Source organism: Pteropus medius, unplaced genomic scaffold (assembly GCF_902729225.1).
Source record: "Pteropus medius unplaced genomic scaffold, Ma_sr-lr_union100, whole genome shotgun sequence".
NCBI lineage: Eukaryota > Metazoa > Chordata > Mammalia > Chiroptera > Pteropodidae > Pteropus > Pteropus medius.
In genome coordinates this window covers 4,774,005-4,800,424 of record NW_024349225.1, presented here as the reverse complement: position 1 = coordinate 4,800,424, position 26,420 = coordinate 4,774,005, and the positions used below count along the sequence as shown (strand labels likewise).

Sequence of the window (26,420 nt, the reverse complement as noted above, 5' to 3'; positions counted from 1 at the left end):
CTCTATCGCTAGGACAGAGGCTGAGAGAAGAACTAGATGCACAAAGGGAGGACTGAGGGGTACATTTAGGGGGTCCCCAGTCCCCTTAAGTTCTTTATGGTCTCCTTGCTCCCACTTCCAGAAATCAATAATTAGGCAAAGAGGCTCTTTATTACATGGAATTACTGCTGGGCCCATGACACACACACACCCCGCCCCCACCTCCCCCAGCCTTCTTTAATGAGTAGGATCCATTCTCAGAAAACTCTGGGGAAGTCAGGATACCCCCTGGACTCCTGAACTCTGGGAGCAAAGCCAGAGTCCTCACAGTTCTCTGAGGTTGTCACTGCCACCTGGCTTCCTACTACTGTGGCTTCTCTATGGTGTTAGTAGATAGGGAGCAGGAGGTAGGAAGAGGCCTGGCCTGGGACAGGTATCCAGTTTTAAAAACTAGGGTTCTGCCTCCTCTGGTTTGCACAAGAGATGACTTGATCAATGAAGCCATGTGGCTTCCAGCAAGAAGACAGTGACAGACCTCATCTGATAAAGATCCCAAGTGTTATCACCATAATCTTTATACAATGAATGCATTTTATTTTCTAAGCTTGCTTAAAAATAATGTTAAAAATTGAGTATTGAAAATCTAGAATAAACAGGACAGTGGGTAGAGAAAGAGAAGACAGAAGAAAAAGTGCTGACCGTGGGGGTCTAAGGAGATTTGGGGAGTACCTGGGGTGAGGGTGAAAAATATAGGACATGCTGTCTGATTTTCAGGTCACAAAAAAAGAAATAAATCTAGATTTCTAGATTTCTCTAAACAGGAATTCTAAAAGAGCCCATTCTCATCATCTTTGTAATGGGAAAACATTACTTCCTTTAAAATGTGAGTTATGGAGAGCTCCACTAAAGTGGGATTAATGACCAAGAGCATGCTGTCGAACTCATCACACGATATGTAATGTGTCTATTTTTAAGAAACAGCAATTAAGTAGACAAGAGAGGGAAAAAAACGGGTCACCACTTTGCTCCTACTTACGAGACTGACACAAGTTTAAACAAGTGATCACACCTCTTTCTGATGGGAATATGGGGAAGAAAGTCTTCTGCCATATACAATTGGTGGAAATGTAAAATTTAAATCCTTTTTCGAGAATGCAAATGGACACATCTAGTAACATGAGAAATGAAGCTGCTTTTCACTTTAGCAATCCTATCCAAGGAATCTATCTCATAGAAATGAAAGCACCTGGCATATAAGAAAATATCTAACAAGGTGATTTAGTGCACTTTGTTTGGTGCCAGCAACATTTGGATGGTTAAATAAATCATACATAAAATATTATGCAGCCATTACAAAGAATGATTTAGAAGAGTTAACTTGGAAACAGTTCCATGAGGTATTTTTGAATAAGGATATTGATTAGCAGAGTAGTCTATATAAGATAACCCCATTTTTCCGAGAGCAAGCTATCTAAAAAAAATAGCCTATAAATGTGTAGTTTTGTATACTATCCTAGCATGAGGGGAAAGTACAGAGTGGCATATGCTAAGGTGTTAACAGTAGTTACTTGAGAGGAGGTAGGTGGCGTGGGGGGGAGGAGGGAGAGTAAAGGCAAGTTAAAAAAAGACTGCAATAAGAAACCTTAAAATACTCACAGAACGATCTCGTTTGTGTATAGTGACATGTGTGGGTATGCCTAAAGAAATAAGAAAGGAAAAGGAACAGAGGTATCTGGTTTTATCCACTGACTTATAGGAGCGTCCTTCATGGTATGTCAAGTATAAAACCAAGTTGGTAAGTGATGTCTGTCAGTGTTTCTCACTTTAGGGTGCATCAAACCCTCTGCAGGTCTCCTTAAAGCACACTGCTGAGCCTCTCTCCCAGAGTTCCTGATTCAGGAGATCTTTCTTTTGTTGGTGGAGGCCTGAGAATTGGCATTCTTAACAGCCAGGTGATTATGATGCTGCTGGTCCAGGGACCACGTTTTGAGAAACATTGTTTTTTATCATGAGTCCACATTTTTGCAAACAAACCAACAAAAAAAATGTATATAAATGAGAATATATGCTTATATAGTTGTATGAATGAAGAAAAAAGTCTGGGAAAACACATACTAAGCTGCTTATATCAGTTAATTGAGGGAGTTGGGAGTGGAGGTGACCTAGGATTTCATGGTTATGGGTGATTAATTTGGCGGGGGTGTGTGTGTGTGTGTGTGTGTATCTGAGTATGTATGTGTATATGTGTGTATATATATATATATATATATATACATACCTGAGTATGTTTTTTCACTGGCACATACATGTTATTAGTTTTTGCAACTTGAAAAGTATTAATAAGGAGATCAGGTGGGTAAATGGGTGGATAGTGTGGTTGAGTGCATGGAAGAAAGACTCGACGAATGGATGGCTGGGCAGATGAATGGCAGGCAGGAAGGGAAAGGGCAGCCCCAGGTAGACCGTTCTCACTCAGCCCCTCGGCTTGGCATCTTACCTCCTCTAGCTGGGTGCTGTCTTTGGTGGTCTGAAAATTCTGGCTAAGCTCGTCCACTTCTTTTTCAAAGAGGGAGCGTACTTCGCTGAATCCTGAGCTCACCGGTCCCATGAGCTCCTCCAGAATGGATGCCAGGAAAGGTTGCACGTTCTCTGCACAGCTTTTCTCTGCTGGTTGGGCCACCATTGCTGAGGCAGGAAACAGCCAGAAAACCATGACTTATGGCTAAATTGGATTCAAAGCCAGACCAGGGCTGGACAGTGCCCCACAGAGCCACTGAACAGCCAAGGCAAGCTCAAAAGACAGCACAGACCAGCGCAGTGAGTCCTGTGCTGGCATTCGCCAGAATGGAAAACCATTATATGCTTTCAGAATTGGGACAAACAGATTCTCTCTCCTCCCCAAGGGTCCCTCTGCCCTGAGACGAACTGCATTTTTTTTTGCGTGGTCCCCATAAATACGTAGTGCCTATACAAAAACAAAAACGACAGTGACCCATTTATTTACTGTCACTCATCACCATTATAAATGCACAGTGTGTCTTCAAAAGACACGATTCGTTAAGTTTTTTTTAAATTGAGGTATAATTGATATATAACATTATATTAGTTTCAGGTGTATAACATAGTGATTCACTATTTCTATATAATAACAATTTATTAAGTTTTAATTCTTTTTTCTAATCAGCCAGTATAATTCAATTCCTCTCTCCCCTCCTCAAGAGACTTTTTAAAAACTCAAGTACAGTCTTTTCTTAGGCAAATGGAAACAAATTTCTTTCAGCTTGCCACCCCACCTCCCACTCCCACCCCCAGTTCTTAAAAAAAAAAAAAACATAATCCTTTCCCCTCATAATCAAAGACAACATGCACAGCAACAAAAAAATGTACAGAGCTCAGAAAATCATAAAGGGAGATGAAAAAAAGGTAACTATACTCCCACTTCCCAGAGGCAAATACTGCCCTTTGATTTAGAAGAGGAAGAACATAATAAAGACTCTGAGTCAATAAGTCTGGGTAGGATGTGGAAATCTCATCTTTTTTTTTTTTTTTTTCAGTGCTAAAGTGATTCTCCTGATTAGCCAGGTCTGAAAGCAGCAATCTAGTGAAGGGAACCTGAGCTGGAAGAAGCCTGAGCTTGCTTCACCGACTAAAAGTCTAGTTTGGTGGAGCTGGGTAAGTCACACAGCCTAGCCACAGCATGACAGAACTGGAAAGGAAGTAGGAACTCATCTAGGTATCCAATTCTTCCATTTTACAGATAGAAAAACAGACGCCTGGAGATGTCAGATGGCTTGACCAAGGTCACACCCTAATTTGCAGAACCAGAACTATAATTCGAGTGTATTTCTTCAGTTTTATTGGCAAATAACTTGCTTACAGTGAGATGGATGGCCATTTTCTTACTTCAATTTGCAGAAATATTTCACAGGATTACAGAAGAATATGTTGCCTCTTACTCTGAGAATCTAAGATGACCAATACTATTAATATTATGAATAACTCAAATATCGAAAATATAAATATTAAAAAGGTCATAGAATTACTAGGAAGAAAACTTTCAGTGGCAAAACTCTCAGTGGTATGAAACAATCTATGACTTCTAAAAATAACTTGCTTGATGCCAAAACGTAAAACTGTTTGCCAGGAGATTAAATGAATTATTTATCAATTAACTTTGAGACAGGAACTATTTGAAGAGCACATAATTGAAATTTCAGAATAATCATGAACACGGGTAATAGACGGTAAAGATTCAGTAGCAGCTGGCCAATTTCCTCTGCTGGGTTGGGGCCGAGTAAGGACGGGAGGGGGCCCTCAGAGGACAAGGTCCTCGCTGCCTGACCCCCTCTGCTGTCTGTGTCCCACCGTGTGCCCCAGGCCCCTCTCTGCACCTTTAGTCAATGTTCCTTTTACCTGTGTCTTCCCTCCTTCACCTTAGCTTGTAAACATCCTCCTCACCTCTTCAAGACCTGGTTCAAATTTCACCCACTGGAGACAGTTTAAAGCCCTGAAACCACCACACGGCTTCCTGAACCATGTTTCCTTACGGACTGGATACATTTTACATCCCGCAGAAGTATGTTCTGTTCTTTTTCAAGGACGCAGAGATGCTGTTGTGGTGACTGCTGTGTTGTGACACATTCATTCATGAGTCATGCTAAAGTTAAGGCAGCTGCGGCGAAGCAGTTCCACGGAGCGATGAAGAATGAAAGAGCTGAGATTAGAGGGTTGGGAGCCTGACTCTGCCACACTCCAGCTTTGGGATTGGGGGCAAGTTACTGAATCTCTGCCTTGGTTTTTTCATGTATAAAATGGAGATCATGAGAGTAATTATTCTTTGGGTTATGGTGAGGATGCAATGAGCTTACTATGTGTAAAGTACTTAGAACTGTATGTGGCAGACTGGAAGTTCTTAGTAACTGTTAGTTTTAACCGTACCTGTCGGCATTATCACGCTTTTCCAATCATCTGACACGACAGCAGTACTCTCATTGTGAGGGGCCCATGTGTTTTCTTAAAGTTGAAATGGCTCCTAGCTGGGAACCACTGAGCTCTCTCTTCCTGCCTCTCTGGTGGCATTTACCATACTTTGCCTTCTGTTTTAGTATCCGTGACATGCCTCGTATTCTCTTCTACTTGTAAAAGCATGCCGTCATCTTTGAATCCTCTTAGCGCTTGGATAGAGCAGGAGCAAAGTAAGTGCTTAATGAATGAACGAATAATTGTGAAGCAGAACGAAAGGCTGCTCAAGAGTCCGAGGGGAGAAAACGGAGTGATGGTTATTTAACATTCTCAAAGTTTTTTCGAAACCCAGAGCCCTTTCTCGATTCGGCCTGAAACTCACTTTCTTGTTTTAAAAGTGGAGAACCTTTTAAATACATTTTAAATGCGCTTCTGGTATTCTACTTTTAAAAGACTTGATCATGACTCCTTTTCAAGGCTCTTTATAGGAAACAAACACTAGTCCAGGGTAGAATCTTTTTCCATCTTATATACTAGAACCACGGAGATTTAGGCAAGAGAGAAGGAGAAAGACTGCTTTAATTCAAGCCATGAAAATGGCCACAGTCAGGCCCAACTCAGGCCCAGATAAGAAGGACAATGGCACAGGAGTTGGGCGCTGGCGGTTTTAAGTTGTATAAAGTATTTCAATGTATAGTCAACTCTAGGTTAGATGTGCCAATGGAGGAATAAGAGATGTGGGTAACAGGAGACAGGAAACACAATGACTTTTTTTTGTATCTGCCTCTGGAAGGCATCGCGGGAGCAGACACACGCATAGTCAGACGCGCACAGTCAGACGCGCACAGTCAGACACGCACAGCTTCGCTGCAGTTACGCCGCCTCCAGACTCCTCCAGGCAGGACCTGTGAGCAGCGCTGGGTGGCATTACGAACAGGGTGGGAAGCGCCCAGGGTAACCCGCCCAGTACACGGCCCCGTTAGATTCTAAGTCTCCCGAGTACAGGAATTCGGTCTTCTCTGTCCGCAGCTAAGGCTCCATCGCCGTGCTCAGCAAGACTTAGTAAATACTTTTGATGAAAGAATGAATGAGCGAGTGAGAGAGCGAGTGAATGATCTGAAAACTGACTCTCAAGAAGACTGCTGACAATGACAGATGAGCCAGCGCGCGTTTCGTCTGAAATGACATTCAGTGAGATGTAGGAACGGGGAACAATAGAACTTTATCCTGTAGGACTCCTTAGAGGCCATTTAAGGACTCTTTTGAGAGATGAGGCAAACTTCTTGTAGTCAAGGGCCAGATAGTGAACATTTGGGACTTTGCATTTCCAGCTCCTCAGCTCTGCCCACGTGGCATGAAAGCAGCCAAGGATAATACATAAACGAACGGGCACGGCTGTGTTCCAATAAAACATTACTTACGAAATAAAAGTGCTTGACCGAATTTGGCCCAAGGGCTCCCCTTGCAAGGGCGTCCGTGATTTCAGAGAACACGGATGCACAGAGAAGTCGGGGGAGCTCCCTGAGTCCACGTGACTGGCCAGTGCTGCAGTTGGGACCAGAATCCAGATTTACTGACTCTAAGGCCCCCAATTGTTCTCTCGTCCGAGGAAAATCCATTTATTCGTCGATTTAAATATTCACCGAGTCTGCATGTACCAGGCACGGTACCGTGCACCGGGTACACCTGCGTGAACCAGGGCGACGTGGCCTTGCTCTTGGAGCGGGGGAGGGGCAGAAGACATGACACGTCAGAGTAAGAAGTGCTACCGCGGAGGAGGTGCAGGTGGTATCAGGATACACAGGCACCACCACAGGTAAGCAGCAAACTTTCCTCCCTCTCGTGTCACTGAAATTTCCACGGGGAAGTCCAGGCCCTTAACGGCGCCTCGAAGCACGCTCTTATTACAACTATTACCACCTCTCCCCAAGCCCCTCCGTTTAATTCTCTTCTAAAACCACGAATTCCAACTATGCGACGGAGCCCGAGAGCACACCTTATTTCATTAGTGGGAGCGTGGATTATCTCCACTGACCTTTGAGCTTTCCAGTTAAAAAGTTCTTTGAGTTCACAATCTGATCCATGTCTGAACGGATGGTTCCTTCCAGGCCCTTCCGCAGAGCTGTGCATTCCTCCTTCAAGGCACTTAATCCTTCTGAAACTTGATGCTGGACCAGGTTGTAGGCCTCCTCCAGGAGCTGCCACAGAGAATGACACATAAGTAGAGGCTCTGCCACGTGGAAGCGCGTGACCGGGTCAAGTACCGGGAGGAGGGATAATCACAGATTATCATAACATCAACGAAACATAGCACCCGTTCTAATTTTTCTTTCAAAGTTTGAATCTGTTTAGATTAGTCCTCATGTAAGTGAGATTGAGCAGACTCGAGGTAGGCAGCTCTCCACCCAGGGGAGGAATTATTTAAAAAAAAAAAATTCCCTAAAAAGAGAAGGGAAGGAAACGTTTATTCTGAGTGGCACGACCGCCCGACAAAGTCGTCGCTTACACCAAGCCAGGCCCTCTTTCTGTCGTTCTTCTTCCCCTTCATTTTCGGCAGCAGGTCTGTCTGAAGGGTTGGCAGGAGCTCGTCCATCACCAGGTCACTCAGGATCTGCGGAGAAGAAGAAGGGAGAGAGCCCCAGAGGCAGTTAGATGGTGATGGCCCAACCAGAGCATCAGGCCAGCCGAAGCTGTCATGGTTGGCCATCCCTGCCCTGGCTACTCAAGATTGTCCTGGGCCACATGAAATCTGTTAGGTTAATAGGTTCGCTCTGGGTCCGAGGCCATGGAGATCTCAGAGGGTAAACGTTCTTAAACGTCTGTAAGGAACAATAACGTCCACTAATATTTTCTCATTGGAAAGAACAAATTCCTCAAATTCAAATGACTTGTGTTCAAACTGGAAAAATCTAGTGCATTTAGGATAAGAGGGAAAACTTTAATTATGGAGGAGGGCATCCTTAGCAAAACTGGGAAGGGGGTCAGGCTTGGTCATGGTGGCTCGATCCTTATTTGTGTCCCCTGAGGTCATCCATCATTCCTCCTCAAACTCCCTTGGGATCTAAGTGTCTTCATGTTCTATGTCTTTACTGCCTCTTGAACCCCACCCCCATCCTCTTTAAAATTTAGAAAAAGAAGAGAGGAATAAATACTCTGAAACAACTAGACACTTGTGGGAAAGAGCAGAATACAGAAGGTCTAAAGTTTCCTGGGTATTTTTTTAAAAATTGTTCCCAAATTCTCCTAAAATTTTGCTTGGTTCGGTGAAAATGTCTCTTCTGAATCTGAGCAGTGTTCAACATGTCCCCACAGAGCACTCCACATAACACTGGCCAGCACCTTCTTACTGCCCCCCACTCCCCACCCCAATCAGAGCAGCCTTATTGTTCAGATTCACTTTTATCACGAGTCTTTCGGGGCTCACAGCTCAGCTTTCGATATCGGGCTACACACCAGGATTACAAAAGAACCAGAGCCATTTGGGGCATGGAGGCAGGCGGAAAAGCAGAGAGTCCTTCAGCATCTGCTCTATGGATTTAAAATATTTGTCCAAAACAATTAGCCTCTTCATGGAAATTCAAGTTAAGTGTTGAGAATTAAGAAAAAATCTTCTCTGAGATCATCGTTCGGCCTCATGCTAATAGAAATACTCCTGGCTCACTAGACGTTGCTGTCACCCGGGGTTACAGCAGGGCGGAACGCTTTAGCTGACCTGAACAGGGACATTCAAGCCCTCTAGCCACCCTGTACTGAGAGGGAAGGCTGCTCGGGTCAATGCGGCGAGTAGGGGGCCTGTCATCTGCCACGTGGAACTTCGTGGAATGACAACGAGTATGATGGGGGTAGGATTCCCACTAGGCTTGGTAATTCATTGGCGGGGATGTTTTTCACCTTTCTTAACCATTCTCTTGGGGCGGCCCAGAGGTGAACCAGCACTTCTGAGAACTTAAGGCATGTACACACTCCATGGAAATCGGCAGGTCTAACAATGAGATTCCAGTAGGTCATTAGTAATCCGTGGACTCTGCTCCGTGGGGTAGTTCTCGTTTAGAACATCTCTGCCCAAGAGTGTGACCGGGCTGTGGCATCGGCAGGGTGAGCTAAGAGCTTAAGGACACTGAAGCCAGAACTTAAAATCAATGGGGAATTTTATCTCAGTTGAAAAGTGTTAAATTGAAGATAATTGCCCTAATAGTAATTGCTTGAATCCATCTGTTTGCAGAGATTGGTTTGAATCTGAGCATAAGCATGAAAGGGAATTAAAAAGATGAAAAGTGACAAAGGCCAAAGAAGAGGATGTTCCATATGAGTGGGCTTATAGTTTTCTTTTAGTCTTTCCCATATGATGTTCTAAGAAATTTGATTCTATTTTAAAACTTAGGGAATTGAAAAGGAAATATATCTGGGAAACGAGGAGGGAAATGTGAGTGGGTCGTAAGAGCAGGAGGCTCAAGGGAAAGGGCAGGGCGGGGCAGAGCCTCCGGGTGCCGAAGCCCCACTGTGTCTCATCCACCCCTACACCACCATTCTCTTCCTCTGACTCCAGACGTATGGACAAGGCCTAAAAAATGTGGGTCGTTTTCTTGTCTCGAAGTCACCCTATTCTGTCGGAATGCTGTGCTCTCAGTTTATCTGGTTAATTTAAAGGCAAATAATAAATATACCAAATAACTGTAGATGCTTTACATTTTGCAAAAGGCTTTCCCCCATGACTTCATTTAATACATTTACATTGACAAGTAGAAAATATAGTTACTGGTGTAAGAATAGAGTCACCCTCCCTTATCCGTGGGGGGAAACACTCCAAGACCCCCGTGGATGCCTGAAACCACAGATAGTACCAAACCCTATATGTACTGAGTTTTTCCAAACATATATACTTATGATAAAGTTTAATTTATAAATCAAGCACAGTAAAACATTAATAGCTAAGTATAGAGTAGAAAAATTATAACAATATGCTATAATAAAAAAGAAGTTATGTGAACGTCGTCCCTTGTTCTTTCTGATAACTGATAAACCTCTCTGATAACTGAGATGGTACGAAGCGACTGACAGGTGGGCGGCGTACCCAGCGTGGACACACTGGGCAAAGGGATGAGTCACATCCTGGGCAGGATGGAGACTGCGAGAGATTTCATTACACTACTGAGAACCGCACAATTTCAAACTTAGGAATTGTTTATTTCTGGAATTTTCCACTTAATATTTCTGGACCGTGGTTGACCACAGGTAACTGAAACTGTGGAAAACGAAACCGCAGAAAGGGGCGAGGGGTTAGGGGGGTGGCGGGGCGACTGTATTTTCGTCTGTATTAATATTCTGTACTAATTACCGTACTAATAGTCTGTCAGGCAAGTTAGTCTAAGACAATTGCTTTGCCTGGACGCTTGCCTAAAATAACCATCGCCACTGAGGGCCTGCCATACTTGTTGTGTGAGTCATGACTATGAAGAGAGTAATGTAACAATGATGAAAATTTGACTACAGGCCCCTAGGGTAGAGGGGGTTAGGACAGTGTTATGATTAAGTTCTTAGCAGACATGAAGAAACAATGCCAACAAAATCCAGTGCTTTAATCAAAAGATGGCATATTCTCAAACTCCGTAATGTTGTGCCATTTTCTTTAACTACTTGGTAGCCACTTTGGACCCCTGACCTTTTTTTTTTTTCTGTGAGTTTTAGGACAGATGCCGCTTCTGCTCTGTGTATAAGAGGTTACAGTGAAGCTTACTCTCACCGGGCCTCACATAGGAAAGTTTTGGAAGCCATTTACTTTCACCAGCTTTTCTAAGGATAGCCTGACACAGCTCAAAACACATCTCTGTCACAGACTGGCTTTGTGACTTCAGCCAAATTCTCTGAATGTTCTTTCTCTCAACCTGGAGGGTGCTGGACAAGTGATCCCAAATACAGTTCCAATGTTCACATTTTATACATCTGTGATTTCACCAAGAATACTCAGGTCTCTGGGAGAGTAAAACTTCTTACTGGGTCAGTAGATAACTCCAGATTTTACTGATCTCTTCTCTGGTTTTTGTTTGGTTTTCCCATTTATGGTATTTTTATACTGCCAAGTTAGCACCTTCCTATGACTGCTTCGTGCGGATGCTCTATGATGTCCGTATATGTAGAGACCCACGTATGTACCCACACACACTTCTAACGCCGCCTTGCTCTCTGGATGTTTCTAGGTAGGTCTTGCCTTACCACCTTGGCAGGGGATGAGTCATTTAGTTTGATTTCACCTTAGAGCACTTCACACATATATCAGCCCAAAGCAAAAAGCAGAAAAACACAAGCAAACACGACAAGCTCAGTACCCAGCCCCCTGGAAGGATTTACTGAGTCCCTGCTTTCCATGGCATTGTGAAGGGATGTGAGATGACATGAGATTGCAAATGAAAGAAAAAAATGAAGCAAGTGGCACAGCTAAAATCAAGGAGTTAAATAACTGTGTAACTGTGTATATTCCCAAGTTTGCTGTTGCTCTTTCATGGGACTGGGGAGTCAGAAGCTATTGTTTCCTTCACCATTTGTCCCCATGCTCAGGGGGTACAAATCAGCTCTGCAGGGCAGGGCCCATTCTTCCTTGTCCATCTCTGGATCACTAGCACCCAGCATAGTGCTGGGCATTTGGTGGCTCAATAAATAGTTGTTAAGTAAAACTGGGCAAGTCACTTAACTTGCCATATGCCTTCTTCAGGTTTTTTTCATTTATAAAATGGAAAGAACAATAACTGCTCTACCCGCCTTGTGAGGTTGTTAAATGAACAGATAGGATTTAAGCATTAAAATGCATCACACAGAGGCATTCTAATACTAGTTTGTCTATTAAATGTGTTTGTTTATATGGCAGGCAAATCAGGGTCAAAGACTTTAGTCCCCCCTTATGCTTTTATTTTTCTTTTTGGCATAAGTATGGTTAGCCCTTAATCCTCTCAGATTTTTAAATGGAAACCAAGAATTGGTTAAAGTTCTTGAATAAGTCTCAGGTTGGGAAATAAATGAGTTTAACATCTACCCTCCCTCCCTCCAAAAAGAAGAGGAAGATTCTGAGTCATATGATAAAACAATAAAGAACAGCCCCATCATCATGTGAAAACGTTTTCAGCTTTAGATGTTTAATGACCATCCAAAGGCAAGGCACTATCTGGTATCTTCCTAAATATTGTTCCCTAATAACAAATTTCACGGGCCCCCAAAAGAGGAGTTCTGGGAGATGAGGGGGAAATTAAAGAATACCATTCTTGGACCCTGTGTACCTCTAATTAAATAATGCCCATGGCCAGCCTCCTTTTTCTGGCTGAATCAGCTGTGTGACTGGTGTCCTCATGGAAGATGGGCTCCCATCATGAAACACAGTTTCCTTGGAGGTTTGTAACAATGTCTCCAAGATGAAGACCACCAAGGTGCTTAGCCTATGACTGGCATTTCATTAAGGTCATGGAAAATTATACTGGACCACACAGGAAGGAAAACTAGAAAAGGTAAATGAAACATATAGAAAGCTATCTAATGCTTTTAAAATGTGTCTCCTTTAATTGCTTCATTTCTAAATCACTCAAAAGATAAAGACAACCATGTGCCAAATACTTTCCCAAAAGCATTTCATTTAATTCTCATAACCCTGCAAGGCAAACATCACCATTCCTATTTCTTTCAGAGGAGTAATCTGAGTCTAAAAGGGGTTAAATAACTTGGCAAGATTTGACCTGTCTGTTCACCTGAAGTTCCATCACCCACTTTGCACTAAAACACACTGTTTACATTTGCTTCTACTCCGAAAGCATAAGGTCATCTGAAAGAATAATCCCTTTTATAGAAAAAAAGTAAGCAGCTCTTCCCATTGTGCTTTGGCCACCTTATTTAGTGCCTGGTCTGGTAGTCTTTAGAGTGCGTGCCCAGCAGTGGGTTTGCTGACTTAAGGCTTCTAGACCATGAGAGAAATGGTCTTTGGAACCACGTCTTCCAGTCTGGCAGTTGTGTTTTGTTTGACTGTTTATTACGACCCTGACCTCTTATCACCCAGATAGAGAAGAGAATCAAAATTCTGAGCCCCGAATTACCTGGACTTCATCACCAGTGATCATCTCCCATGAGCCATAGTGACCCTTCTCCTGTCGGAAGAATTGAACAGCTTCTAAAAAGGCTTGGACTTCAAACGTTGTCTGCTTCATGTAATCTAAAAGAAAGAAGCAAGTGCATTTAGCAAAGAAAAATACTTAATTTTACATTTATTCATGGTTCTTCACGTGTAATGGTCCAGACACTTACCATTACCTGAATATTACAAGAAACGGAATTATGAGACACAGAAAAGTTCAGCAAGTACTGAGTTCAAAGTTGCAAGTATACATCACACTGCTTGCTCACCATACTAGCTGATTAAATCTATCAGTTACTGGGCATGCTGGTTAGGACTAGAGACGGATCCATCTCTCTCTCACTTGTAACTGCTTCCCTCTCTCAGGTACCTCAGTGCCTGGTGGCCTTATGCTGCCAACTGTAACACCTCCCGCTAAGATAGACCATTTCTTAATGATGCCTTGTGTATCTACGGTATTCATCCCTTTCCAGTTTCCTGAACAAAATTCCAATTTCTTTGCAACCTGATACCGACTTTCTGTCAAAAGGACATCAATATAATATGCAGATTTATGCAAATGAAGGGTGATAATTGTTAACACTTCTATATCAGGATATTGTTCTTCTAAGCTTGTTACGTATTTCATTGAAACCTCAGAAAAACCTCTGAAATGAGTATTATTATCCCTATTTTATAGATTAAGAGACTGAAAGTACAGAAAAATGAATTAAGGTCCTAAGGCCCCACAGGTAGTAAGGGCGTAAACTCCAGCAGTCACTCCAGAGCCTACTCTAACTGCTATACGACACAACCTCTCATGCTAGTTTTACGGGTTTGCCTTCCCAAGCATATTGAATTTTAAAAAGTGTTTTATCTGAGAGGTAATATTCTGCCACAAAGAAATGAATATCTGAAGGTATGATTTTAAGTACGGTTGAGGAAGCGGGCTGACTGGTCTTTCCAGAATTCCACAAATCATGCTGTGCATGCAAATGTCTTCATTTATGCTATGACTGAGTGTCTGTGTTCCGCAAGATTCATATGTTGCAACCTTAATCCTCAATATGATGATATTTGGAGATGGAGCCTTTGGGAGGTAATTAGGTCACAGAGGTAGAACCCTCATGATGGGATTAGTGCCCTTACGAGAAAAACAAATGCTATGACAGATGCTGGGAGGGAAGACCAGACAGACCCTCACGGCCAAGTTCGCCCTCTCATCAAGCCTTTACCCTCCTGAGGCTGGTCTTATTAGAGACCTGTGGTTCCACATGTCCTTCCTGTATGTTCACTTTCATTCTCCTCCCTTTCAGGAACTGTCCTCTGAAAATAAAAATGGATTTTTCTAGGACCGTCTCCCCAGCCTACAGAAAGAAGAAAAAAGATCTCTCTCTCCCTCTCTCTCTTTCTCTCTTTCTCTCTCTCTCTCTCTCTCTCTCTCTCTCTCCAGACACCAGATCTGCCAGTTCCTTGCTCTTGGACTTCCAAGACTATGGTATTTTTGTTATACCAGCCCAAACTGACCAAGATAATTTTCAACACATAAAAGCAGCTTTTGGAGGATACGATGAGAACAGAATTATGGCTATCTTAGCAGGGAAACTAATTATAGAAATAATATCATCTAACAAGAAAAAAATCAAATTATAGAAAGAGGAAGTAAAATGGGCAAAGTGAAGTGATTGAAAGGGCCTACCTAGTTAGTCTCTTGCCTCCTGTTCGCTTGCCAATAGCATATGATCTGCATTTACAGGGCAATCTTAGATTGGTCAGCTAATCACTGGGAGATCTTCAGAGCTTTAGATAATGGGACTGCTCAGTTGATATGGTAGACTAAGCAGAACCAAAAGAGGATCAATCCGCTTCAAAAGGTGACAATCAATTAATAGGAGGTAAATAACTCTTTCGAGATTGGCTTATTAGGCTGTAAGCCTCAGGAACTTAAAAAAGAGAAAATAAAATTCAAGACATAGCCTCTATAAGAATTCAAGCAAAATTCTTCGCAGTGAGGGAACCATGAAGGCCAGAAGCTCCATTTTCAAAAATGTGGAACAGTAACTGACTACTGTTACTAATATCAACATAGAGATTTGGTCAAAATCTAAATCAGAAAAAAGGCATGTCCCAAGAATCAAGTTTTTAAACTGAAACATTTTCTTCCTCATTATTTTTTTCTGGCTTGGCAATTGATTTAGTGTTTAATCTTAGAGATCTGGAAAGCAAAAATTAAGATCTTGGTATAAAATGGACAACCAGGGGGCTGTGATATGGGGCTTGGCTCACTGGAAGGGACTTTACCAACTGAGATGGAAACTGTAATTACTACATTGAGATTGAAGAATGACTCATGCGCTCTTATTTTTAACAGCTGTTTTCATTTGCAACCTAAAGAAACAAAGGGATGGAAGAAAATGTGGTACTTAGATGGAGTGAGTATTGCCAGATCCATGAGCCTGGGAATGTAGTTTTAAATTCTTCATGTCCTTACAAGAAGCATAAATTTACTTATTTCTTCTCCTGCTGACCTCAGTAACTGGAGGAGGTATTTAAAATCCTGTCCATACTTTCTACATCTGTATTGAAGCAAACGATACTCCCATCGATGATTGCATTTTCGAAGATCTTTGGGGAAAAAAAAAAAACAACTCAAGAAATGGGATTTGAGATGATGTGTGAGTCAGAGGGAAGTCAAAAGAAGCAACAGAAGAGGCTAGAACATAGTAGTGGTGGAGGATGAGGCAACTTAATACAGGGAGAGAAGAAAAGTATTAGTAATCAACGGACCACAGAGGAAATCACAGTAACTGAGCATAAGCCGTGAAGCCTAAAGCAATAAGGGAGTGGATCTGAATTCCGGACTCTTTACTGTTAAGACAGACCTTAATGAATTTTAATTACTACTTTTCCATAGGGGAAAAAGGATCTAACCTACTGATTCATCATTAGATTTTTTTTGTCTTGTTAACTGATTAACTTAACTTATATAAAACTTTAAGAATCATATCTGCCATATGGTTAAGTTGCTTTATGGATACTGGTTCTTAGGATTACAAACAAAGCCCAACAGCAACTGCCAGGTAAGTAAGGAAATAAAGGACAAAGGTCTGCTTTGCAAAAGATAGAACTATTATTGCAATGGTAATATGATCTTTGTTTCTTCTAAGTTGTTTGCAAAGAAAGGCATTGCTGAACTCAGCCAGAATGTACAGGTGTTTGAGGAAACAGATTACCAGTTATTTGATCAACTTCCTGCCACAGATCTCATGGGAACAAATTCTAGGATCACAATTACCCATTCTCCTGCCAACAAGCAATTGAGAGTTTAGTTCAATGGCCTCCAGATTAACAATAGTTTTTGGTGTTTAAAAACCTTCTCCCTGCAAGTCTACTTGGAACAGTGGCAGATATCAGCTCAAACTCTACTTTTCCAACATGCTGTAATTATGAGGATGCTTAAGGAGAAAGATGTATTAGGGAGAACTTAGACATCATTAAATCCAGCTCCCTCGTTTTACGGATGAGGAAACTGGAAGAAGAAATGGTTAATTTCTTAGCTGAAGGTCACACAGCTGGTCAGAATCAGAGCCAAGAGTTGAAAAAGTGGCGCTGGCATGTCATAAGTGGCCTTGGCATTCATGCTTACTTAAATCATAGATGATGGGAGTTAGAAGTAATCTTAAAGGTTCCCTAACCCTAAGCTCTCTCAATGCTGGGAGCCTTCAGAATCCCAGGCAGACACTCATCTTGGCCTTAGCTTGAATGTTTCCAGTGACAGGAAGCTCACAATTTAATCAAATAGTCTTTTCGTCACTGAACTGTTCTAATTATTTAAAAATTTTTCCTTCTATTGAGCCAAAATCTGTTTCCATGAACTCTCTCTCTCATTAATCCCATTTCTGTCTTTCAGAGCAAAATAGACAAATTTATTCTTCTTCCATCTGGTAACTGTAAAAGATAGCTGAATGTACTTATTTTCCTTCAACGATTTTTTAAAAAAACGTGGTTTTTTGGATCTTTGAAAATTGGCCTTTCTTTTTCCTTTTTTTTCCTTAGTGACCAATTCCAATTTATCAATATTTTTCTTAAATTTGGCCCCTAGACTGAATACAACGCACCGAGCATTGTCGAACTAGTACAAATGACGTAAGGTAGAAAGATTACTTTCCTTTTTTCAGGTCCCTAATCTCTTTTTTAATACAACTACATCATACTGTGGACTCATCCCTTTCTGTAGTGCAATAAAATCCCTGTACCTTTTTTCATAAAAAAACGCTTATCAATCTAAGCCTTTCCCAACCTATAATTTGCTTTTGATTTTGAAGTATAGGTTTTAGTATTACTCCTATTAAATTACAACTTACTGTGACCAGCTCAGGGCCCCAGAACCTGCCCAAATCATTTAAAAATTGTAATCCCGTCCCCAAACTCCCTTTTACCTTGGTATCATTCAAAACTTTCATAGGCTTGCCTTCTGTGTTTCTAGCCAGCTCGCTGATAAAAACATTCATCAGATCAGGGGCAAGGACTGAACTCCGGGGAACTCTGAACATTTTAGGAGATGTGGGAGACACATCTTGGCCGTCGAATCAATAATCATATCCTCAGCACCAGGACTCATCTATTCTCCTTAGTCTCATCTGTGCAGCTGCATGGAAAACTCATATTCAGGAGACACGATTATGGATTTTGCGAGGGAAGCAAAGCTGCACTAGGCCCCCTTGGGGACAGTTATTCAGAGGACCAGCCAGAGAGAAATCGCTTTTGTTTTTTTCCACTTACACAGATTTACAGCATGTCTGAGTCAAATGAAATGCCTTCGCTCCAAGGCCTATGCAGTCATTCTGGATTTTGACTCTGGCTGCTGAGTCCGGACTCCCCGACTCGGGCTGGGTTTGGAAATTGCCTTGTTATTTTATCAGTCAATTGTGCCAAGCCATGTTAGCTGATCTGTCTGGTGATTTGCAAAAGTTATGTAACAGCATTACTCACTATACTGCTACGGGGTTCATCTCACTAATGGATACATCTAAACTGCCTTTAGCTTCAGGTCATATATCGTTTCTTCTAGGAGAGCTGCGACGAGGCCGTCGGCCCCAATTTCTTCTCTAGAAGAAGCACAGGGGAAAGTAACCAACACTTATTGAATATTGTCACGGAGTATGAACCATATGAGATGTTTAAACACATTGTGTCATATAATCCTTCCAACAATCCCATTAGGTAGGAACGAACATTCCCACTGTAAGGCTGGCAAAGAAACTGAGTTTCAGAAAGGTTAAACAACTTGTTTAAGCTAGTAAGTATGTGGCCTATTTACTTCCAAGGTCCTGTTATAACACTCTGTGGTTTAATTTTTTTTGACTTTTTATTTTGAGAAAACTGTAGATTCACATGTTTTTGTAAGAAATCATACAGAGATATCCAATATAGCTTTCACCCAGTTTTCCCTAATGGGAATATCTTGCAAAACTAAAGTATCATAGCACAACCAGGAAATTGACACTGTTGCAATCTAACCATCTTATTCGGATTCCATCGGTTTTACATGCATGCATGTGGATATGTATTGTGGTTTAATTTCTACATTATTTTAAATTTCCTTTCCTTCTCAGAGTTTAGAATCATATAATTCTAGAGTTTGAGCATACCAAAGGGATCATCTACTTTAAACCACTCATTTAATGAGTGAGCAGATTGAAGTCCAATGTGACATGACATTATTTAAAACAAAAGAAAACAAAACAAAACCCCCTTGCTGGAATTAAAAATGAATAGTGTCCATTCTAATGAAGTTCTAATTTTTATTAAAAATCAAATTCATATGTGACCAGCCCAAGCAAATTTTTATTGCCATTTATAAATGATAATAACTTTTATGAGAACTAGCCTCAGGATTATTTAGGAGTCTTTGAATTGTATTTTGTAAACTACTAGACTGAAATATTCATCTATTGACCAAATAATATCTGTGTTACTAGATACAGAACTACCTGGAAGAGAAAAGAAATAGGCCAAAAATATATATATTTTTATAATATATATATATAATAAAAATATATATATATGTGTATGTGTGTGTATATATATATATATATATATATATATATATATATACACACACACACATAAATATACACACACATACACATACACACACACATACATACAGCTCATGGAGATACAGAGACCCCAGGATGAGTTATAATGGTGTCACTCTAGGTGAAAATACAAAGAAACAAGAACTCACACAAAGAATAGAAAAGACTTCTCAAATAAATGAAAGAAGTTTCTAGTGAACATATTCTTTGGATAGAAAATTTTAACCATATAGAGGAATGCTGCATGTCTCATCCAGCTAAAGAGACTGTCAACAGAGAAAAGGAAGTGGTGATTGTTAGAACAAGTGAAAACACACTAACCTCATTTCCTTTAGACAGACATACCAGATTGGTTAGAATAGAAGGCTGTTGGAGATATCTTGTATCTAGATTTTAGCAAGGCAACGATTAAAGTCTTTCACAATTTTGATTGACACACTGGAAAAAATTTAGATTGGTTGAAAATATAAATAAACATAATCAAATAGTAAAACAACCTAAATGACGGGTGCTGGTTAAAGGGCTGAGGTTACTGATTTCCCAAAGGAAAATCTCTAGGGCACTGCCCTTGAAATGGTTTCAGTTACTTGGAAAGGTAATAGATAGACTGGTAGTTAGATAAGTAGGCAGATAGTTAGCTAGCTAGTTAGCTAGCTAGATGACAGACAGATAATAGATGATAGATAGATAGATAGATAGGTAGATAGATAGGTAGATAGATAGATAGATAGATAGATAGATACATACATACATACATACATACATACATACATACATACATTGATTAGATGATAGACAGATAGATGACAGACAGACAGAGGCCAGGGTTTCACTTAACTGTGAGCTCAGTGCAAGTCAGTGGTATGATACAGTTGTACAAAAGCAGGTGAGGCTGGGCCACAGGAGTGTAGAATATAATAAGGACAAGAATAGTCAGAGATAGATTCTGAAATATGCTCCTCTAAGCTTATCATTTCAGACTTCTAACTCATACTAAGCAGCAGAACATTTTACGAAAATTAAAAAAAAAAAAAGGTGGAGTGCGTCTGAAAAAGACCAAGTAAATGAGAAATCTCACAGCCTTTCTTTCCTAGAGGAAAGAAATCTTCACTGATGTGAAGATCAGCAGTGAAAAAGAGGAATGGATTTGTTCCATGTAGAATCAGATCTTAGAGTCAGGATTGCATGAAAAAGGTATTAAGAAGTACAAATTGGCAGTTACAAAATAGTCCCATGGATGTAAAGTAGAGCATGGAGAATACAGTCAATGATATCGTAATAACTATGCATGGTATCAAGTGGGCACTAGATTTATTGGGGTGTCACTTCATAAATTATATAAATGTCTAATCACTGTGTTGTACACCCAAAACTAATATAATATTGAATGTCAACTGTAATTGAAAGAATTTTTTAATGAAAACCTTTAAGAATAAAGGGAAGAAACAAAAAAAATGTTAGTTATCATGACAAATAATGATGGAAAAAAAAGTAATGTGGCAGATTTTGATTCAGTATAGGGAACAAATTTCTAAAATTTATCTTAGAGTGAAATAGGCTCTAATAGGATGTCAGAAGTTTTCCTTGAGAAGTTCTTAATTGGGATGTGGTGCTTGTTAAAAATGCGATTCTTCACTTTGCCCCAGAGATTCTGATTCAGTGGGTCTGGGAATAGACCCAGGAATCTGCATTTAAACAAGTTCTTCAGGTGATTCTGTTGCAGGTGGTTTACAGACTACACCTTGAGAAAAAAATTATACACGGAAGAGATACAACAGAAAACCATGTTGCTTGAATAATTAGAGTCTTGATGGCTTTGCTTTGTTTCCTCATTATCAGGTTAAGAAATGTCTCCTCTGTCAACCGCTCACCCACTTAACACAAACGGACCCTGGCAATTACTCGAAATGGTATATAAAAATAGTATTATGATGAAACTTTATCAAAAGGTAGGTGAATAAAGAGGCAATACTTTGAGCAGGTTCATAAGATCATCATTCCAAACCACCAGAACTCTGTCCACGCCCATGGAGGGGAACCCCCTCGCTTCAGAAGCAATCATCGTTGTCTCAACATAATTCCTCAGATGTAATCTTGGTCGAATCTTGTTTTTCCTTTTATGGCGCTCAGTGGATATGTGGATTGTATTGTCTCTTTGGCAGCCACTTTCCTCTAGATGTTTCCTTTACCTAAAGTTTTTTCCAAAGCCTTAAAAAAATAAAAATGACCCATGTTCTCATCTCTTCCAAAAAGTACAGATGGTTTATCAGACTCCTGATAAGGGAGGAGAGAATATTTGCTTCAAAGACACTCTATGTCCTGATGCTGGGTTCAATAAACATGCCTTCCTTCTGCCCGAAAGCACTCCCTTATCACCCTCTGTGCCTTTGTCACTGGGAAGAGTCAGACGAAGAGAACAACGTCACAATTATTTCCTATCTGTCCAGGACAAATATATATGACTTTATATGGGTGAGATTTTTATTCTAAGACAGTGAGTGCAGAAGTATCTCCCAATCCTCTAATAACTATTTGTGGAGATGGTGCTGAAATGACCTCAGGAGGAAAAAAATCATACCTAAAACCTAGCAAAACAAATGAAAACTGTCTAATTTCCTCTTCAAATGTAAATTAAAAAAAAAAAAAAGAGTTCACTATGTAATTTTACAGGCAGCCGTGGCAGTGCCTCTCACTGACATTGCAAGGAGTCGTGTGGCTGACTGCTGGCAGGCAAAAATCTACCATGCAACCTGGACACAATTTAAAGCAAGCCTGAGGATGGGTATAATTTGCCACTGCAGCACATAAGATATTAAGGAGATTCTTCCTGACAGATCTATGGGTGACTTCATCCTGTGAGCTCAGTACACTTTGCCGGTTGTACCTACGTGCATGGGAACACGTCTTCTACAAGGAAAGGCAGACGGAAATGACTTGGGCAGTTTTACATTTCAGAACAAATCACTGGTGTTAATTGGCATCACTTCATCGCATCCCAGCCCGACACAGCCAGAGCGTAGCACTGTCTGATGATGCCATCTGGGGATTTTCCACTCATCAACATTACCCATGATTAATAATTAGCATCCACCTTGCACTTGTCAGAAGATTTTTACAGTTTACATCTCATTTGATTCCCACAGTGATCTCATGAGACAGGTAAGCCAGAAGTAACCATTTCCAGGTAGAAAATGGTAAATGAAAACAAAAACAAAAATCTGAAAATCAAAGAAGTTTAAGCTATTGCCCAATGTCGTATGAATGCATAATTCATTTTACCGGGTCATTAAGTGAGAGAAAAATAAAAGGCAGAAAATAAATTTCTTAGCCCGTATAGACTTAACTTCAAACAGGGCCTAAACTTACTTAAAACTTCCAACTACAGCAAAAGTTATAACTACTTTTGCCTAGGATAAAATATCTCAGTTTCCTTATTTGTAACCTTTTCCCAAACACCTAAAAAATTAAATTGACCTGTGCTCCATCCCTTTCTTAAGAAGTAGGGATGGCAGCTGTCGATACCTACGGATCCATCATCCCACCCTGATTAGGCAGGTGACAAAGGCTAATTGCATGGCCTCTTCCTTAGGTTTGGAGGGCAGTATACAACTCAGTCCTCAGGTTCGTAGGACCTGATCCTTTTTTAAAAACTTACCACTTCAACAGTCCTGTACCAATAAAACCAGTGTCTACATTCCTGACCTATTACAAAAGGGGCAGTGCTTCCAACAGAGTTCAGGGTTAGCTGATCCTGCAATGGGCACCAATCCTGCATAACTGCTCTAAGCCAAAAGATACTTGCAAAGCTTCTTGCTGTTGGGATGGTGGATGGTCCATGACCGTGTCTCAGTGTATATTGTCTCACTATGGGATCCACTGAAAACTGGCTTTAAACAGAGTAAATAAGCAATTTTATCATGAAAATGCTGAGCATTTACAATTGTTTTCAGCAAAGGCCAAGGAGCATCTTGTTTAATAACCTGGCTAATAGCAAGTTTAAGCAAACCATGATAGGATTACTGAATGGAATTCTATGTAGTCACTAAAATAACAATTATAATGACTTAGATGCATCATAGAAAAGTAACTTAGAGATCATTTTAATTGCCAAAACCAGATTATAAAACTATACATACATCCTGTTTAAGCGATGTAAAATCCCCGTGTGAGCAATGATCGAAAGGGAATGCATAAGAAATGAAAAGAGAGTTATGGGGAGATTTCGTATTTGTGGCTCAAACTTTACGAAATGTTATGCGATTATCTTTAGGAAGATCCGTGCTGACCTCATGCTTTTTTTTTTTAACCAATCCTCTCATGACCATGAACAATAGTTGCCTCCTCTCCAGAGTCAAAACAGTTCTATGGCAGTTCGCCTCAGAAAGCTCCCCTGAGCATCAGCAGCTGCCAAACCACGGCCCATTCCAGGGTCCATATTGAAGTGTTTGTAAAGTAAATTAACTGACGTGAGTGGAACAGCCTTTCTCTCCCTCAGAACGGGTGGAGTTTAAGCCTGGCTCCTCACCGAGTTTCCAGTGTGATCTCGACTGAAGAAGTCATTCTTTTTTTCCTCTTTAAAGATACTGATTAGCATGGTTTACTCAGAATAAGTCTCCGCTGCCTCCTTCATGTGTTTCCTTCGCATGAATGAAGAGAAAACACATCTTGGAGCATGTTTGAGTTTGTCACAAATGTCCTTTAAAGTGTTATTACTATTCCCTGCTTACCGTGAAATGGAGCAAGGTCTGGATTGACACAAGCGTGACGTGCATCAGAAGCTGGAGCTACATCTGTGACACAACTGGATGGACTTTGTGCCTTACACTATAACGTCCTTGAGAACAAGGACTGTCTTGTTCATCACTGTCCTCCAAGGCCATAGCATAGTGCCTGGCTCCGAATGTTCTTTCGAATAGACCAGTGAACAAGGAAATGAGTGATTCACTAATACGAAGGCAGCACGCAATACCGAGGACAGCTGTCTAGTGGGAATTAAAACAGGGTGTTATTTCTGCTTCTGCCACGTTGGCTACGGGACTTGTGGGGAGTTCCCCTGCTTCTCTGGGCCTAATTTATCTCATTTGAAACGAGAGGCTGACTGTCGGGTCTCCTTTCTCAGCTATGAAGTAGCGTAGTTCTATGCTAAGCTGCAAGCACAGTTGGTTTACCAACACTTGGAGCATGCGTTCCGTGACAGTGTTATAACCTGGGGATGGAAAGTTCTAGCTATGGGACCACCTTACTCTTTTCACTAAACCTTCTCTCTCACTCACATATGCATCTTTCTCTGGGCTGCAATGTGACGACTAGCAAACACTGAATTACATATGTGGCTTTCATCGTACTTCTGTTGGACTGACCTGGGTCTCTTTGTCCTCCCTTTTTCTCTTTCCATTAACCCGAATAACAGTTCATTTTGTGTTTGTGTCCATTGGACTCACCACATGGGCTATTAATTAAGCTAATAAAATTGTGAAAACATTCAAGTTCGTCATTTTATGGTCTATGATGACAGTAGAATAAAACTGATTTGTTTTATATAAAACACTAAATCATTAACTTAGACGATCACATGGGCATGGTCTCTACAATAACCCTTTTTCTCCCCTTGAACAAGTAGAATCTGCCTGCTATCTCTTAATTTAACATTTAACAAAAGCACTGTGATTTATAAAATCTTCCAGTTCTCCAGAAAAACCACCACATTAATTTGGGTGTTTGTTTGAGTCTAAACTGTAAAGCCATTAGAAGATTCTATCTCAGCCAGAAATTTCTCTTCTATGAAATGCCTAACAGAACATGTTATATACCCTTTGTCCAAATCAGAACTATCAGTTGGGATATAGGTTAGTTCTTGATTCTTTTCGTTAACTAATGTCAATGATGATTCTTAAAACTCTATGTTTGCTTCTGTACTGAAGTTGCAGAAGCTTTGCGTTTATTTACATTTGAATTCAGACGAGTCTGATGTTCCAGTGATTCACCCTATTTTAAAGCAAAGAGCAAAGCTGCCTTGTGGGGAACTATCTTGCAGTCAGCTCTTCCTCCTTAATTTAAATGAGAGTGGATGGCATCTCAGACTGATGCTGATGAAAACTGCTCATTTTTCTTCCCTTCCTCTGTTCCTTCTTTTTCCTACTGAACCCCATCCCCACTTCCACCCCCCACACAGGCACATATTCACACACAGAAACAAATTCTTTCCCTTGGGCTGTAGAAAGTAATCAATCCTGGTTTTAAAGGCCTCTTCCAGGGCAAAGAGACTCTAGACCAGCGCTGCCCAGTAGAAATATAATAAAAGCCGTGTATGCAATTTAAAATTATATAGTAGTCACATCGTAAAAGTAAAAAGACATGGTTAAGATTAATTTTAATAATATACTTTTTAAACCAATATATCCAAAATATGTAAGCACTAAAATTATTAATGAGCTATCTTACATTCTCTTTTTAGTATAGGTTTTTGAAATCTGCTGTGAATTTTACACTTATGGCACATTTCACTTCAGACTTGCTACATTTCAAGTGATCAGCAGCCACATGTAGCTAGTGGCCACCGTATTAGACAGCACAGCTCTAAACATTCATGGTTTCAGAGTTATATGATTTATGTGAGTGAGGACAGAGGCAGAGGCCACTGGACACCTGAACCGTATTCAGGCAGCATCACTCCAAAGTGGATCTGATCAGATGTGTTTCTACTCTACAATAATAAAGAAGGAAGGAATCTGACATTCTCTCTAACCCATCATTATACACACAGCACAGTTCATCTAATAGAACAATCCCAGGATCGGTATAATGCACAAAAATAAGAAATAAGATGACTTGTAACAAGTCCCTATATGGATTAAGGTTAGAGTGTAAGAGCTTTGACAATTTTATCTCACTCATAAACCTCGCCTGATCGGCAGTGAGGAACCCTTGAGTCTTTAACTTTGAGGGCTCTCTAGCAACAATGCCATATCATAATTGTCGTTTTCAGTGTGGTAGAACCCTGCTAACCACTAACAGACATATTAGATGAGATCATTTCCAAACAGGATACAGTCTTACAACAATCTGCTATATTTACTGCAACAAACTGCTCACCCCTCTATTACCCTCTGCCAAAAAGAAACAACTAAAATGCTTGATGGATTTAGCTGCCTCCTGTTTCTATTGTAGACAATCTCAGTAGTTGCTATAGACTTGGCTTATGTGATATAATTAATTCATTCCATGTAACTATTTGGAAGAATTGGCCCAATGAGTTAATTCCCTTATGGTGAAACAGAGAAAGAGGAAATGAA

At 40.7% G+C, this 26,420-nt stretch overlaps 1 protein-coding gene across 1 annotated transcript in view; it reads right to left on the bottom strand.

Moving 5' to 3' along the window:
- NIBAN1 (niban apoptosis regulator 1) overlaps positions 1–26,420 on the bottom strand; it is a 125,380-nt gene that overhangs the window by 12,367 nt on the left and 86,593 nt on the right. The window contains exons 6-9 of the mRNA XM_039881250.1: positions 13,011–13,126; positions 7,448–7,552; positions 6,977–7,139; positions 2,477–2,664 (exon numbers count right to left, since the gene is read on the bottom strand). Coding sequence (XP_039737184.1) covers positions 2,477–2,664; positions 6,977–7,139; positions 7,448–7,552; positions 13,011–13,126 — 572 coding nt within the window. The remainder of the gene's footprint in view (positions 1–2,476; positions 2,665–6,976; positions 7,140–7,447; positions 7,553–13,010; positions 13,127–26,420) is intronic.